General features: G+C 36.3%; 1 protein-coding gene across 1 annotated transcript; it reads right to left on the bottom strand.

Moving 5' to 3' along the window:
* Positions 1 to 447: 447 nt before the first annotated feature.
* eef1g (eukaryotic translation elongation factor 1 gamma) lies at positions 448 to 15,012 on the bottom strand. The gene is made up of 10 exons (XM_039648909.2): positions 14,891 to 15,012; positions 13,920 to 14,078; positions 13,762 to 13,825; positions 12,422 to 12,564; positions 10,535 to 10,678; positions 8,996 to 9,125; positions 6,782 to 7,007; positions 6,521 to 6,693; positions 6,232 to 6,356; positions 448 to 743 (listed from the first exon to the last, which is right to left on the bottom strand). Exons 1-10 carry the CDS (start codon positions 14,900 to 14,902, stop codon positions 585 to 587), a joined length of 1,335 nt encoding a protein of 444 aa, XP_039504843.2. The 5' UTR covers positions 14,903 to 15,012; the 3' UTR covers positions 448 to 584.
* Positions 15,013 to 15,816: the final 804 nt, after the last annotated feature.

Raw genomic sequence — 15,816 nt, 5'->3', positions numbered from 1 at the left:
TGATTTTTACCATTCACCCATGACTAGTTAACGGGATCCGAGACATGAGGCTCCCTCTGGTGGACCTTAGTCTGATCAATCTTTCCAAACACCAAAGTTAAAATAGGCAAACATTTTCTTAATTAAATGGCTGAGACTCCATTTTGTTTCCAGCGTTTCAATGATTTCCAGATTCAAAGAGCATCATAATTTATATGTTTTCTAGATTTCAGATCCCAAGAGAGCATCAGGCACTGTGAAAAGACTTTCTGGGAACAGTAAAACCAGAACTATAATTAAAAGCAAGTTTCATATAAAATATTCTCCAAAATATTACCATCAGCTATATATAAAACACATATCGGCTATAGAACTAAGACGTTTTTTTTTTTAAGAGATAAACTTAAAAAATAGAGATAAAAAGAGAGTAACAGTCAAAACAGAAAAAAGAAACAAAAGAAAACAAAGTGAGATTGTGAAAAAAAGTTTTATTTTTCAACTCAAGTCTTCCTTCCACCACAGCTCAAAGCCTTGTACATGGGGTTCTCAAACAAATGTCATGTCCATTGATACTGATGTTGATAAATACTGGGCGCAAGATGTTCTCACTTGAAAACCTTGCCCTGGTTGAAAGCTTTGCCTACATGTTTGAATTCACCCTCCCATGCAAAGTATTCCTTCACCATGGTCTTGCATTCTTCGCTGTCCACATCCAACTTGCGCCAAGTGTAGGACTCATAGTCAATCTGCCAATCATCACTCAGCTGAGGGGAGATAAGAAAAAAAAAAAAAAAAAAACATTGAATCAAATAAAAATAATAAATGCTTAACATTACATTTTAATAATAATGAATGTCAATGACGTGATTAAACTCCGCACTGATTATACAGTCAACTAAAACACTCACAAATCATAGGGCAGATTGTGAACTTATTTTTTTTTGCCATCTGCGGAGAACTACAAAGAAAAACATCTGTACATTCAACTTGTCTCAATACTTGGTCAACAAACCATATCAGTATATACAGCTCACTGGTTTTGAAAACATTTCTGCTTTTTATAATACAAACATTTCCATCGATCTACTTAACTGCACAAATACTGAATGAAGCACATCTAATATAGGACTGCAACAAACGATAATTTCGATAATAGATTAATGTAACGATTAATCGACTAATTGTCGATTATTTTGCCGGCTTATCAGTAAGTTTGAAACGATTATTCAGCTTTTTCAATTAGTTAAAACATTGAGTTATACATATTCTTACTATAATATATAAAAAAGAAAATCAGTTCAGCTTTTGAAATAGTTGTTTTAATGAACTTGAGCCAAATAAACAGGTTATTCTCATTAAGTTTTCAGATTTCAGTCCAACTCAAATCACACACAAATGCTCTCTAAGCATTGTTTAACAGGCCCACTTTTTCTTAGAACTGACAGAGAAAAGGGATATTTACTTCAGGACACAAAGAATGGTAAAATATTAATCTGCAAACAATTATTATAAATATAAAATTACAATCTTTTTTTTTTTTTTTACATGACAAATGAGCTGACAGAGACACTCATTCACCTTTTAATTTACAGTATGAAAAAGGAAAAGTAACTGCCATGATATTCTTCCTGAACATCTCCTTTTGTAAGTCTTCATGATTATGAAACAAAATACAGGCGAGTGATAAGACTAGAATACCTAATAGTATTAAAATAATAAGAACATCCCTGACTCCTAAGCTCGATCAAGCTTTATTATATATACAAAATAAATCACATTACTGTATATTATTATTGATAATATTATTAGTAGTATTTTATTCTCTAATAAAGAGATTATCCACTAGTTAGTTGGCTCCAGCTGGAGAACACTCAGTTCTCACCGGCTCCTCTTTTGCTGTGATGTTTCCTCTTTAAGCGCTCCAACATGCATGTTGTGCTCCCGTGAAAAGCAAGTTCCGCCTTGCATGTATTGCACAAGACAGCATTGTTGGTTTGAAGTTTTGTGAAACTCTCCCAAACTTTGCTAGTTCGGATTCGGATTCAGTCATAATTTGCGCTATTTTTTTCTTTTCCCGCAATAGCATTTGTAAAGGTTTGCGTTACACTCTAGTGCCACAGCGCCGTAGCGGTCAATATATGCTATAAAATATATTGACCGCTATAAAAAACAAATTTTTTATTGTCAACAATGTTCACTATTCGATTCAGCCCTAATTTAATGTGACAAAAACAGCTTGTCAATAGCCTGGTTATCCTGCCTCACATTGATGTTAATTTGGTGAGCCATTTTTAGCATTAGTCCTCTGTCAAATGTACTTTCTAGTTATATTTTACCAACCTTGTCCAATTTTTGTTTAGGGGCTGTTTACACAACACCGTTTTCCACTTGAAACAAAAAGTTTGCGTTTTGGCCATTCATTTAAACAATGGCGTTTTTTACTAGTGCTGTCAAAAGAATAAAATATTGAATCATGATTAAATCGCATTGTCATAATTAACATTATCTATTCTAAATGTGTCTTGATTTCCTTTTGTCCCATTATTTTTTCTCATTTTAATGCTTATCAACATTGCTGATAACATTTGCACAGTGTTCAATTTCACACTAACATTCTTACTTGGAGTAAATGATCTCTCAATGTAACACTGTCCATCAATGAAAGGGTCAAAGAAATATTGACAAGGTCCTGATATTGACGAGGGGCCGGAGAATTCGCATCAGCTGTGTGTGTGATTGGCCATCATCAAGTAGTATTTCAGACTGGACGTGCTGAGATGATGGCTCAGTTCACGACGACAAAACACAAATCCCTTTGGTCTTGTTAATGGAATCATTTGGCAACTTTTTAAAAGTTAACTTTCCATTCAGACTCTTAATGGCATCCATTTCGGAATCTCACACTCGTCATCCACTCAATTTAACACCCAAACAAGTATGTGCGGCATCATGGCTGTTTTGTTTCCGGTCTAGCTAGATCCACTTGTGCTTTGGTCGGCGAAGCAACAAAACGTCCTCGCACAAGACATTCAAATGAATGGGTTTCATAGCGCAGCACCACACATGCGTCCTGTTGCAAAAGCATGTGAAAAAACTACAAAGTTTGTTAGGCCAAAAAGACTGTTAATCTTGTGACTAAACAAAAAATGAATACCGTTAAAATGGGTTTGCGGTAACCCTGTTAATAACACATTTAACTGACAGCCCTAATTTTTACATTTCATCAGAATTATTGCACTTTCACCAATAAGCACAAATTAAAATAAGCCATGCATAAGATTTAACATTCTATTATCTCATCGAGGCTTGGTTTAGATAGGCCTAATTCTGGCTTTAAGTCCTTAGTTCAATTAGGACATTTAAGTACCTTTTTGTTTTTACCTTTTACTTTAAACCCTTTTATTAAAAGGTTTTAAAGTAACTTTTAAAAAAACATTACTGGTGTGCATCTTGAGACGAAATGGCACTGGCTTATTTTAAGATAATATGTCAGTGCAAGTTGCTTTCAGTTAAAACAGCTCAAAAATGATGATTATATCATGTTACAGATGAATTTATGTCAACCATAGAATTTGATTGGAATCAGAATCAGCAAAACAAAGGAATTGTTTTCCACAGAGAAAATATGCTTCTTTAATGTGCTGTTTTTTAAACAACTTTTCATACGAGTCAAAGGTTCAAGACTTCTGACATTCAGGTTGTTTAATCCAGCAACCCTGCTGCATTTGTAGCTGCATAAAATTGATCACTACAGCTGTGCTGGGATGGAAAGATTGTTTGGTTATTGGTCACAATTGGCCAAAACTCAAAAGAAGCTAATGTTCCTTTTATTGCAAGCTTACTTCAAATTTGACAAAAGGCGCCAAGTTAAACTTTCACAATGTGCCTAAAACTGGCTTGCACTTTTTAAAAGCCTGATCTAGTCAATGTGGTTTGCAATGTTCATATTGCATTGCATGTGAGCAGGTTTAAGTCTAAAGTCAAGAAACCCCTCGAAAAAATAAATGTGTACATTTATAGTACTACTTAATTTATCGTTCCAGTATCCATTCCAAATAAGATACTAAATCCCACAGAAAAAAGGGCTTTTAATTGTGACGTACTGTCTTTGCATTTGAACATTACACATTTTAAACACGACACGCATTAGCTGGATCAACGTTAACTAATGCAAACATTTTTATAGAATATAGCTGCAAGCAGCAATTATCAGGGCCAAGCACAAGCAGATAAGACATGCCAACATGGCTGGGAGAGTGAGACCATCTGCAGCAAGGAGCAATAAAGACATTCAAAAATAAACACACATTAACTAAAAATATGATTTAATGGATTATCACTTTCGACCAATAGGTGGCGCAGTTATAAAATCGATGCGTTGTGATCAGAGTTAGGTGACAATGACACATAAAAAAGTTTGGTGTCAAAATGTGAAGGCAATGCAGAGAAAGCCTGAATGGTAATTTTGACAACATGCCTCAACTTTGATGCTGTATTATACGAAAACAGTTGTGTCTATATCCATAGCGTAATCGGCATGGTATGGAGATGACACGATTCGATTTTGGTGAAAATCGGACCAACGGTCTAGAAGCTTGAAAAAGAAGGTTTTAAAAGAAAATAAAGATGGCGGACAAGAAGTTCATCCAAATACGGCAATCTTGGTATCTGTGTTCTTGGTCTGAATACGATTAAGTGTTGAGGAGAAACAGCCTTGCATCTGTTTTTGCAAGTGCTACGTAAAATTAAATTTGTGCGTTTATCAAACGGTTTGACGAATCAACTTGAATTCCATTACTTTTTGACGGCACTGCCCGGAGATGATCTGGTACAATTTTGGTGAAAATCAGACAAACAGTCTAGGACGAGTTTAGAAACATATTTTTTTTTGACAATTAAAAATGGCAGACAGTTTTATGACAGAATAATAATAATAATAAGAAGAAGAAGAAGAAAAAGAATACGAATCTGAACAAATATAATAGGTGCCTCCACACCTTCAGTGCTTGGCCCCTAAAAATAGTTGACAATGAATAGACTAGAGTCATGTCACAGGACCAATAACAGAAAAACTGAATAAGTTATTCTAAAAAGAATATCAAGTTACAAGTTAAATAAATCCGACATATAGGGCTTTGTTAATAGTAAAACGTCCATCATTTAATGAATTTTAAAAACACGGATGGATAATACAAAATGCTTTCTGACATTGACAAAAAAAAAAAAACACCAAGAACAAAGTTTAAACTTAAATTTTACAATTATCAGTACTGTGAGCCGTCTGTGTTTGAGCGAGAGCTCGCGCAGCACTGATACAACGGTACTTTTTTAATCCGCAAGTAACTAAAGTGATCGTTTACATACAAAATAATTATGTAACATAATTGGGTACTTTATTACTAACACAAAAACATAACACATGCAGGTGACGTTTCTCAACACTGAGAATGAATAAATAAACAGCTGTTTCTCCAAACTCCCACTTGAGCCTTCCACAAATCACAAAACTTTCATAATCACACATTTTAGTTAGATTTATTGTTCATCAATACTTAAGAATTGTATAATTTGCATGGCTGAATGAGGTCTTCCTCTTATCCGAGTGACCATAAATGGAGTATTGTAAAATAATCCATGGGATCATCGAATCCAGATAAAGTTAACTCTACAATTTTTCCACATCCACCCCAGGCCAATTACCTTCAGGAGTCAGAAATACTGTGACAACTGTATTTGCTTAATAAATCAGTCAGACGGCACGCTGCGGGAGTACGGGGATTGAGGGGGATTTTTTAGTGCTGTCGATTTTCAGTCTCTTTTTAATGATAGGTTACGCATGTCAATCATCCCCGCTTGCTATTTGGGGAATGAGCGTTACCAGGTGTCTGCGTAGTTGCGTGGAAGGGGGTTAGCCCTTTAAAAGGTGCAGACAAGCAATTGTTTTACTTGTATAAGTGAATGACAGATTTCCTTGTCCAATGGACAAGCACATGAAAAGACTTAATGTTGAGCCCTGATTTTGATTTCCTGCAGACATAATGGGACTGCATGACTTTGCCACCTCCTGTTGACTTTTTTTTTTCCCCTCAACTAACCGGCTACTAAAATTTTGGTAGACAAATTCTTCTCTAAAATAACGTTTAGATGACTAATAGGAGAAAGCCCTACATTTGGTACAGTGTTAATCCTGGAATCAAACTATAAACATGCATAGACACTAAACAGGGTTCTGAGAACATGAAAATTACTCACAGGAAATGCAAGGTCCTGGCCTCTGAAGACCCAGATACCAGAGATACAACTGTCGTTGTTTGCACCGAAGAGGATGACACTGGCAAAGGCATTCTTGCGTAGTTTGTCAAGTCGTTGGAACATTCCTGAGGAGAGGAGCAAGAGAGTACTTGTACATATTTCTTAAAACCAAGCAATGCAAAACTCTTGCGCAAGTAGAACATGCGGAATTGGAAGGAACAATCCAAAAACAAGGCTATAGCATTCCAGGCACTGTTTAACGAGACAAGGCAAAGTGACCTGACTGTACCTGTGATAAGATTACAGCTCATGAAGGTCATGGACAGCTCTTCAGGGAAGCGGTACTCAGCGTACCAGATTGAGAAGCCCTCACGATCAAAGTGATCCCAGAAGTAAGGCAATGCCACAGTCAGGGTGTCCTCGTTGGAGTACTTCCTCTTGAACTCATCCATGACAAAAGAACTGGTGCAAGAGGACAAAGGCAGACTGGTGAGAGAGCGAACAGACTTTCAAGAAGCATCTATCTCTAAAGTGAAGGTGTATCAAGTACCTTTTTGGAAGGTGAGCAAATGGGTCCTTAGTTTTTGGCTCAGAAGCCAGTGCAGCCTCACATTCGTCCATCTCCTCCTCAGCAGGGGCGGCTTTCTTTTCCTCCTTTTTCTTCTCTTTTTTCTCCTGCTGTGGTTGTTGCTGTGGCTGCTTGCCTCCTTCCTTGCCACCTTTCTCCTTCTTGATAGGAGCCTCCTTCTTCGGCTGCATCTCAGCAAACTTCTTAGCTGGAAAAATTACAAGAAATTAAAGCACATAAACTAGCACTCAATATCAGGAAAAATATTGAAAAGCCAACAACTGCTGCACTTTACAAAGGAGAGGACGTTCTGCGTGAGTGGTATTTACGACAGTAACGTTAAATACTCTAAGGGTCTCTGTTTGACAAAAATGGAATATCAGCATATTGTTACTTTAAATATAAAATCAGGTTTGTCACCATTTTGTCATAATCAAGTATGACAAAAGTCAAATTCCTTTAACTTTATTTAAATGGTTGAGACCAATAGTGTTTTGAGTATTTTGGAGATGTTTTAAACCGCTTTAATATTGCCAGTCTGCTTATTTTAAAAGCTATTTTAATAGGGCTGTAAAAATATGCGATATAAAACCGAAGTTGCTATACTCAAATTCACGAACCTGTGTCGCGGTGAGAGAACGCAGAATTGTGACCCTTCCCGTCCAGATCTGATGCTAACACATCTTTAAAATTACTATTAGTATTATTTGAAGTTAAAATTATAAAATACGTAGACCTACACCACAAAACTAGTTGAGGATAAATTAAAATTGGGAAATTCCAGTGTTATGGGCATGACATTTGCAGTCAAAACTTGAAAAATAAATTCTCAGAAAATGTATTTAACACCAACATATTGAAACTTCTGTTTATACATCCGTACTCCCTTAATACAGTAGTCCAGATATTAGAAAAATATAAGTCTACACATGCATTTTATATTTAATATGAGAGAAATACAGATGCGTTAGGGGCATGACGCAACATTTTTAACTTTTAGGTAGCAAAATATTGAATATAGCGAAAAGAGTAATAAAATAATAAGAGCGTCATTTTACATGTTAGTTTTTCCGTGAGCGTGAATTAAACCCTGGGATGGATCATGAGCAAAATCATTACAGAATGCTTATTGGAGAGAGGAACGTGCTTTGGATCCACTTCAGGCTTTGATCACATCCCCCTCAGCAGGGTGAACACACCTTGTCTTTCTTTACTTAAGACCTATTGAAACTAAAATTAGACATTACACTATGAGAAATTAATGCCCATTTACAGCCTTAAAATTACGAAAAGTGAATTAAAGACAGTAAGGACAAACGGGAACCCTGCAATAGGTGGTTTGCAGTCATGTGATTCTTTTGACGCGCGGAATGCAGATGGAGGGCAAGGAGTGAAGAGTGCAATGGATGAGATGGAGGAAAATCCGTACTGTACTACTTTAGACACTATTACAAGAGAAATATACAAACAGAAAATCGAAACATATGTTGGACGTGATCCTTACGTTATGAAGAGGACCGATTTTCAACTGAATTGAGAGATTTGCCTGCCATCGAGGCTGTAGATATCAGCAACTAACTCGTCTTACAGACATACTTTGACTTTACAAAGTTTGGAAACTGGTACGTTAAACAGCCACATAAGTGTATTTAAACGCCTGAATAATGTAATTATAAGCCACATAAATAATGTATTAACGCACATTTGATGAAGTGATCACTGCACACACACAGGCATTTTCCCATTCGGTTCCTCCCGACCGCAGACTTAGGTTCGCAAGGCATTTTTCCCAGTGTTTTTCTGTCAATTTCTTGTATTTTCACCCCTTATGAACAACAACTTTGGGCACACGATAAAAACTCCTTGTGGTTTGATCGATTTGAGCAACCATAAACGACACAAAACATAGGCATTTTGAGTGTGTAATAGTGCTTCCTAATTATAGAAAATCACTTCCTGCCCTCCATCTGCATTTCGCGCCATGGCAACGCAGTGGAGTGATGTCACGTGAAAACAAGCTATTAACGTCGTAGTGACAGAGAACTTTAAACCCTGTTTAGAGACCATGGATTTAAGAAACATCTTTGGTTGTGCTTGAGGACAATATGCTGATAACCATGAAATCAGACGTTCTGCACTTTAATTCAAGTTCAAGCAAAAGAGCAAAAACATGGCAAGAAGGTTTGAAAAACGTACCATCAAACTGAGCCATTTTCTCACAGAGCTTAACCTCCCCCAAAACAGTCTTAAACTGAGGTTGGTTGACACAGGTCACAAACCAGCGAGTGACATTGGGGTAGGGCTGACGGAAAGCAGGCTCTAGAACCTAGAAAGGTGAAAAATTGCACAAAACATTCAAGTGCCAATTTAAAAACGAAATATTAAAATCACTGTAAAGCTGCTTTGAAACAATCTGTATTGTATAAAACACTACAGAAATAATGGAGACTTGACTTAATTATGCAACTGATTACCCAATCACTAATACAAGATATTATCTAATGCAAGCAGGTTCTGATTAATAGACTGTAGCTTTATAAATTACACTTGCTGTCAATTATCATTAGAATGTTCAGTCATCAGATGGGTGAGAAACAAATGAGTATGAGGCGTAACAATAGATTGTTACATCAGGACATAATAATGTGAGTGACGATATCAGTGATTTAAAAGATAGGAGTTGAGATAGTTTGTTTTATACAAGATTCAGTTTACTGTATTTATAAGATAAAGTTCACTTCAAAATTAAAACTCATGTACTCAACCTTATTCTAACCTAAAAGATCTGTTTATCTTCCAAACATTTTTTTTTTATGAAACCTGGGAGATTTCTGGCCCTCCATTTAATGACTATTCCCCTAAAATTTGAAAGATCCAAAAAGGTCATAAAAGCCATCATAAAAAAGGGGTTCAATTCAAGTCTTTTGAAGAGATGATCACTTTATCTGAAGAACAGATTTACAATGCACATACTGTAGTAAATGTACATGCATGATGTGTGAATGACATAGGTTAACAAATTGCATTAAAAATGGATCGGTAAACATATTTTTACATGCTGTGATTAGCGAAACATCACAACATAAAAATGCGACGACAAGTATGGTTATGCGCAATAGAGTTGGCTTTATCCAAAGCTCAGCTTACTGTATTTGAGGTAAAATTCAACCAAAAATGTAAATTCTGTCATATACTAACCCCTAAGTCCTTGCAAACCTATAATTTATTATAACGCCGAAGCATTTTGATCTATTTTTTTTTTTTTTTTTGTATAGCAGCAAAATATACTTAAAATACTCAGTCACATACAGACTTTCAGTATGAAAAAATAAACTGTTGAATGTGTGGACAAGGACCAGGCCCATTCAAGAACACCCCGTAATACATTTAACTTTCAGAAGTAATAATAAACAATAATAATAAAGAAACCTCTTTGTTTCGGCTAAAAGTATTATAATAGTATTTTAAGTTATCGCGATAGTATCGTACTATGTTTAGACCACTAAAATAGACCAATAACCAGTTGTCCATATATTAAAAAAATGAAAAGAAACACTAAACAATACAATAGAATTAATTTTAGAATTAAATCTTAAAAACAAAAATCATAATTTCCAACAGAAACTTGATCACTGATAACAGATGAACCAATATGGACCCAATTTGTTGCACATCCCTAATATAAAAGACCTGAATCCAGCTGAGATTTTCATGACACCCTGTAGAGTGACTCACCTGTTTGTAGAGCCAGAGCAGAGAGCAGACAACGGTGATGTCAGCCAGACTGACTCTCTCCCCAACAAGGAAAGTACGAGTTTTTAAGTGTTGATTCAGGACGGCAAGGACTCGTTTCACCTCTTCCTTGGCCTGTTCTGTGGCCTACATAAAAAACGAAAGTCTTACAAAACATTCAATACACTTCCTGAAAGATAAATGCACTACATCTAGGGCTGCAACAACTAATCGATAAAATCGAAAAAATTGTCATTATCGATTAGTTAGTCTGCTTACATCACGGGGACATTTACAGGTGATTGGTTAAAACAGGCCTGTCATGATGCTCCAAGTCTTCCAAGCACTTCATGAGGCACACACGCACATGTAAGGTCTCTCTCCCTCCGCAGCTCTGCAATGTGTGCGCGCTACACGGTTTGGAGCAGTCTCTTCTGTCCCGCATGCGCGCTCTAGATTCCTGGAGTTTGAATTAATTATCAGGAAGCTGCTATCAATATGCGAGTGACTCCCGGAACTTCTGGGAGACGTTGGATGTCAATTTTGTCTCAAGCATCAGGTTGGGGAATCAGTTCGCTCGCAACATAAGAGATGGATTTAAAATAGCGCTACTGCAGAAATAGGTTAAAGTAAAACGGTGTTTACAAAGTGAGGCACTAAATCTAAAGGCAGTTAATAACAGCAATAAAAGATTCGCTTGTTTTTTAGTCACTGTACTCGGTGGTTTTCAGCGAATGCTTGTGCACTAATGCATCATTTTTCCTGTCCTTTTAATCAAGTCTGTTAGCTTGCTGCGTACCTCCATTCTGTTCTCTTATTATAGCATTTGTCTTTTAAGTTTTAATTGTTTTTCAAGCACGATCTACTACGGCTCTACGTTTACATGCTTGTTTTCAGTCTTTCTACATTTATTTATCAGTTTATCCTTATAATTCAATTAATTTTAAATAAAAACTAAAATTAATTATATCTTAGATGTTTTTAGTTTATATCTTCACATCTGAACATGTCTGTGTAAATTAGTTAACAAAAATTGTGTTACAACACATGTTGGATATAATTTTTTTAAGTTAAATGTGCAATATGTAATAATTTTGAGTATCTATTCACAGAAATGCAATATGACATACATAACTATGTTTTCAGTGGTGTATGAAGAGCTTAATAAACCATAATGTTTTTACTACCTTAGAATGAGAGATTTATATCTACATAACCGCAGGCACCCCCTTCTATGAAGGTCGACATATTGAGTCGCCATCTTTCTACTTTAGCCGTCAGCGAACAAACAGCGCTGCAGAGTTACAGAGTGTTTAACCACCTCAGCCACAGTAACAGCTCATAGTAGCCAGCTAAACTTTTACTACCCTGTTAGAAAATATGTAGTTGCATTGTTTTATGTGGTTCTTCTCCCACACTGTATTATGAGCTTGCTATGTGGGGAGAAATGTGCTGCTGGTTACGTTTGTGAGACAATCAGCTGATTACAATTATTATATTATAGATTAAGACCCTTGATTCTCACCTGACTATGGCTTTGTAAACTTTATCTATGATGTGGTTTATAATGGACTGTGGTACAGAAACAGTGACAATGTTACACACTCTTGGCTTACTCTGGCCATCCTCTGCTGTCTCAGACGACAATATGTTTGTTCCATTTTAGCCATTACCATTAAAATAATGTAAATGTTGATATTAGCAAAACTCAATGTGTGGCTTTTGCAATTTTTAAAGTACACTTTAACACAAATACACTGATTTCGGGTTTTTAGTTAATTAAATCAAATTGAATTTATCCATTTAATAGGAAAAAAATCTCAATTGATCGATTATCAAAATAATTGTTAGTTGCAGCCCTAATTATATGAACAGATATACAACGCTCACCTGTTTGTTGAACTGCATGATACCTAAGGTGGGGAACACCCAGGCACTAGCAGGAGGGATGATCTCAGAATCAGCAAAACTGACCCACTGCAGCACCTGGGCACTGGCCTGGGGTGTGCTGCCACGAAGGGCGTCACTGCTCACTGTCGGGACACACATCAGGATTGGTGGTGTGCAATAATAAAAGAAAACAATGGGCTCACTTACAATTGGCCACTTCATGCATGAAGACCTGGGGTCTCATTTATAAAGATGTGCATATTATAATCCTAATTGTCAATTCATTCAGTTAACGTACACCCTGAAATAAAATTAATTCAGACTGCAGACTAAGCAACGCAATTGTACAATTATAACATAGTACAGACATGATCTAAATTCTATAATGTCCTTAAACATAATGTGTCAGGCCATAAACTGACAAAGTGCGCATCCAGCATGCGATACGTTAAGTTGTCATAGACGTGACGCTGCACATCTCATCCGGTGCAACCCCCTTTATATTATTGGCACGATAAAAAAAAAACAAAAAAAAAACCATGTGACAGCCATGGGCTGAACAATACAAGTTACCAGTAATATCCATCGAGCCAATGAACTTGTTGCCCGAAACACATCAACAATGAAGGCTACCCTGTAATACAACTGCAATCATGCGATACAAAATGACCACTCCGATGCTCCCTCTGCATGTATAATTCTGTATCAACAACGCAGAAGTATAAATAAAAAACCAACGCATAGTCTATAGCGTAAAGGCTCCACCATAGGTCTGACGCAGAAGTATAAATCAGCCTGAACTCTCTTGCGTATGCAATCTGCACCATAGAACTAGCTTAAAACAGACGATCAGAAGATTAAATACAACCCGAAACAAAAACAAAAAAACAGACCAGGCTACTATTAGGCATGTTAAAGAGACAGGTGTCTATTTGGGATTAAATTTACGGTATGCAAAATACAATTCTCCCAAAATGGTAAAAAAAATAAAGGTGTGAGAGAATGTTATATCAGCTCCTGGCTACCAAATACCACAGTGATACTGAGGCACGCAACTTCACAGATACGGTCCGCCACAAATCAGCATCTCTCTTCAGCAAGCCGCAAAATGGCCACGAATTAAACAGCAGCCTGAATCAATAAAATGAAGTGAACACGAAATTCTCCGACCAGAGCTGATGCCGCTCTTTCCAATTTCAGCCACTGCTCTTGAAATTAGATAAATAAAATGCATTTGGGCAAGTGGAAACAGAAATTTTGTATCAAACCGGATAACTTATCCAATAAAAGAGAATGCATGAAGAGGCCAAGTGTAAATAAGCACTATGAAGCTTACTTACAGTAGTGAGCAATGGCATTGCTCTCAAACAGACAGAAGCCATCATCACCCTGGTAAGCAGGAACCTAAAATTGATCAAAACCACAACAACGAATTAATTCAACATGAAGAACATATGCAAAAAAAAAAAAAAAAAAAAAGAAAGAAAAGAACACTGACCTTGCCCAAGGGAAAATTGCTAAGGAAAGCAGGGGATCGGTTCGTCTGCCCAAAGGTGAAGGCAGGGGGGGCGCTTGAAATCTTCAGACGAGCCCCACTGTACTGGGCAGCAATCTGAGCCTTAAAGGCCCTCCAGTTTTCTGGGTATGTGTAGAGAGTCTGCAAAAACAATGTTTGAAATCAGATAGCTTAAGTTAATGCAGCTTCGGCCTCCATTAGAGAGAGTTAAAACACAAGCTGTCCCCTTCATTTAGACCATTCATAGAGCATTACACAGCACTTTCCACAAGCTGATGCAGCTGACAGTGAATTCCCTGCAATAAAATTACTTCACTGATAGTAAACAATGTTTGAATAATCAAATAGGGGGTTGCTAGTGGCAGAACTAACAAACCAGATGGTGTTGCAGTGACATTTATTTGTAAACTATTTGTTATTGTTAATCTTTTAAACCTCTGATTGAGATTTTAAAGAGTCTGAAAATGTTTGACACGAACACTAAATTTCTGAATATGACGTGTAGCTAAATAGTTAAAACGGAAAACGTTTTACTTTTTCTTACTTGCACAACGAATGCATAACTATAACTGACTACGGTTTCTACTATATCACACTGGTCATTTATCCTCTTGACCTTTACAAAATGCAAGTAAAACTACAAACATGACATTCTCCTTTTTACAAAATGAATTAAGCGGAGAATGAGGGGCAATGGAAGGAAAGACAGGGGAAACGTGGCACAAAGAACGCAGTGCTGTACTTCTGCCCGTCATCACACTAACCACCTTATAAAGGGGTGTGGGGAGTATTTACAACTAAAATAATCATCCTAACAGCTTCATGAGAGACTACAAAATAATACGGTATGGAAACAACGTACAAAGATATAAGGATTAGAGTGATTGGGGTATGATTGTGGAGAGAGATGTGCTGTAATAAGGCATATAAGGGTTTTCTCCCATCTTACTCACCCCTGCCGCCATCTTCAGGACTAGAGAAAGGAGGAACGAGCTGCGCGGTGCTGACGTATAGGCCCGTCCAGGCGCAGAAATAATACGTCATGAAGGCGTGAAAGTGAAAGCTGGACGACGTGTTTTCTTTCTCTTTATTTATTTTTGACAGCAGCCATATTATAAACATATTTTCTTTTCTTGTTTTGCATTACAAAATCTTCATTCAAAGGAACAAGGATTTGTTCTCAACACTTTACCTAGATTTGATGTTTCTCTCATACTGTAAAATCGTTTTTAAACTCATAAATAATAGTAATGACACATTTCTTAAGAACTATGAAATGTTTCCTTAACTATGAAATAACTATTTCCTTGTTCTTTGTATTTCAAATGCAGTTGTTTCTTCTTTGCAATAAGATGGAATTATATTTCAATGTTGTTGTTTTTTTAATAAAAATCCTGTATTTACTATTCTAAGAAAGTATTGAAATTAAATCATCTAATGACGGACCAGTCCACACATCTGCTTTTGTGATCCAGGGGAAAAATACAGGCTTGGAATACCAAGGTGAGAAAAAATTTTAAAAACTTATTTGGAATTCAAAATACTTTAAAATCAATAACAGCCTAGCACTCTCACCTGAAAACAAATGACCATGTTTAAACCCAATCAACAGATTTCCTTGCTAATCAAATTGTAAATAAAAAAAGTCTACAGATTCTGTCTAGGCCTGCATGCTTAACTTATTTATTGATCTATATGTAAAATCATATTTAATGGACTTGAATACACTTGCTCAGATATTTTTGTTGAAAATGAATTTCAGATTTAATTTTAATGTTGTGCAACATTAAATATGATTAAGTTTATCATTTTGGGTGGGATGTTGCAATTTTGTTTCTAACTAAACATGTTGACAAAATATATTAAACAGTAAAATACT

The sequence above is a fragment of the Pimephales promelas genome, chromosome 9, assembly GCF_988280905.1.
Source record: "Pimephales promelas chromosome 9, fPimPro1.hap1.1, whole genome shotgun sequence".
In the NCBI taxonomy this organism is placed as follows: domain Eukaryota; kingdom Metazoa; phylum Chordata; class Actinopteri; order Cypriniformes; family Leuciscidae; genus Pimephales; species Pimephales promelas.
Note: the sequence above shows the minus strand (reverse complement) of the source record. Positions and strands in the feature narration are given on the sequence as shown.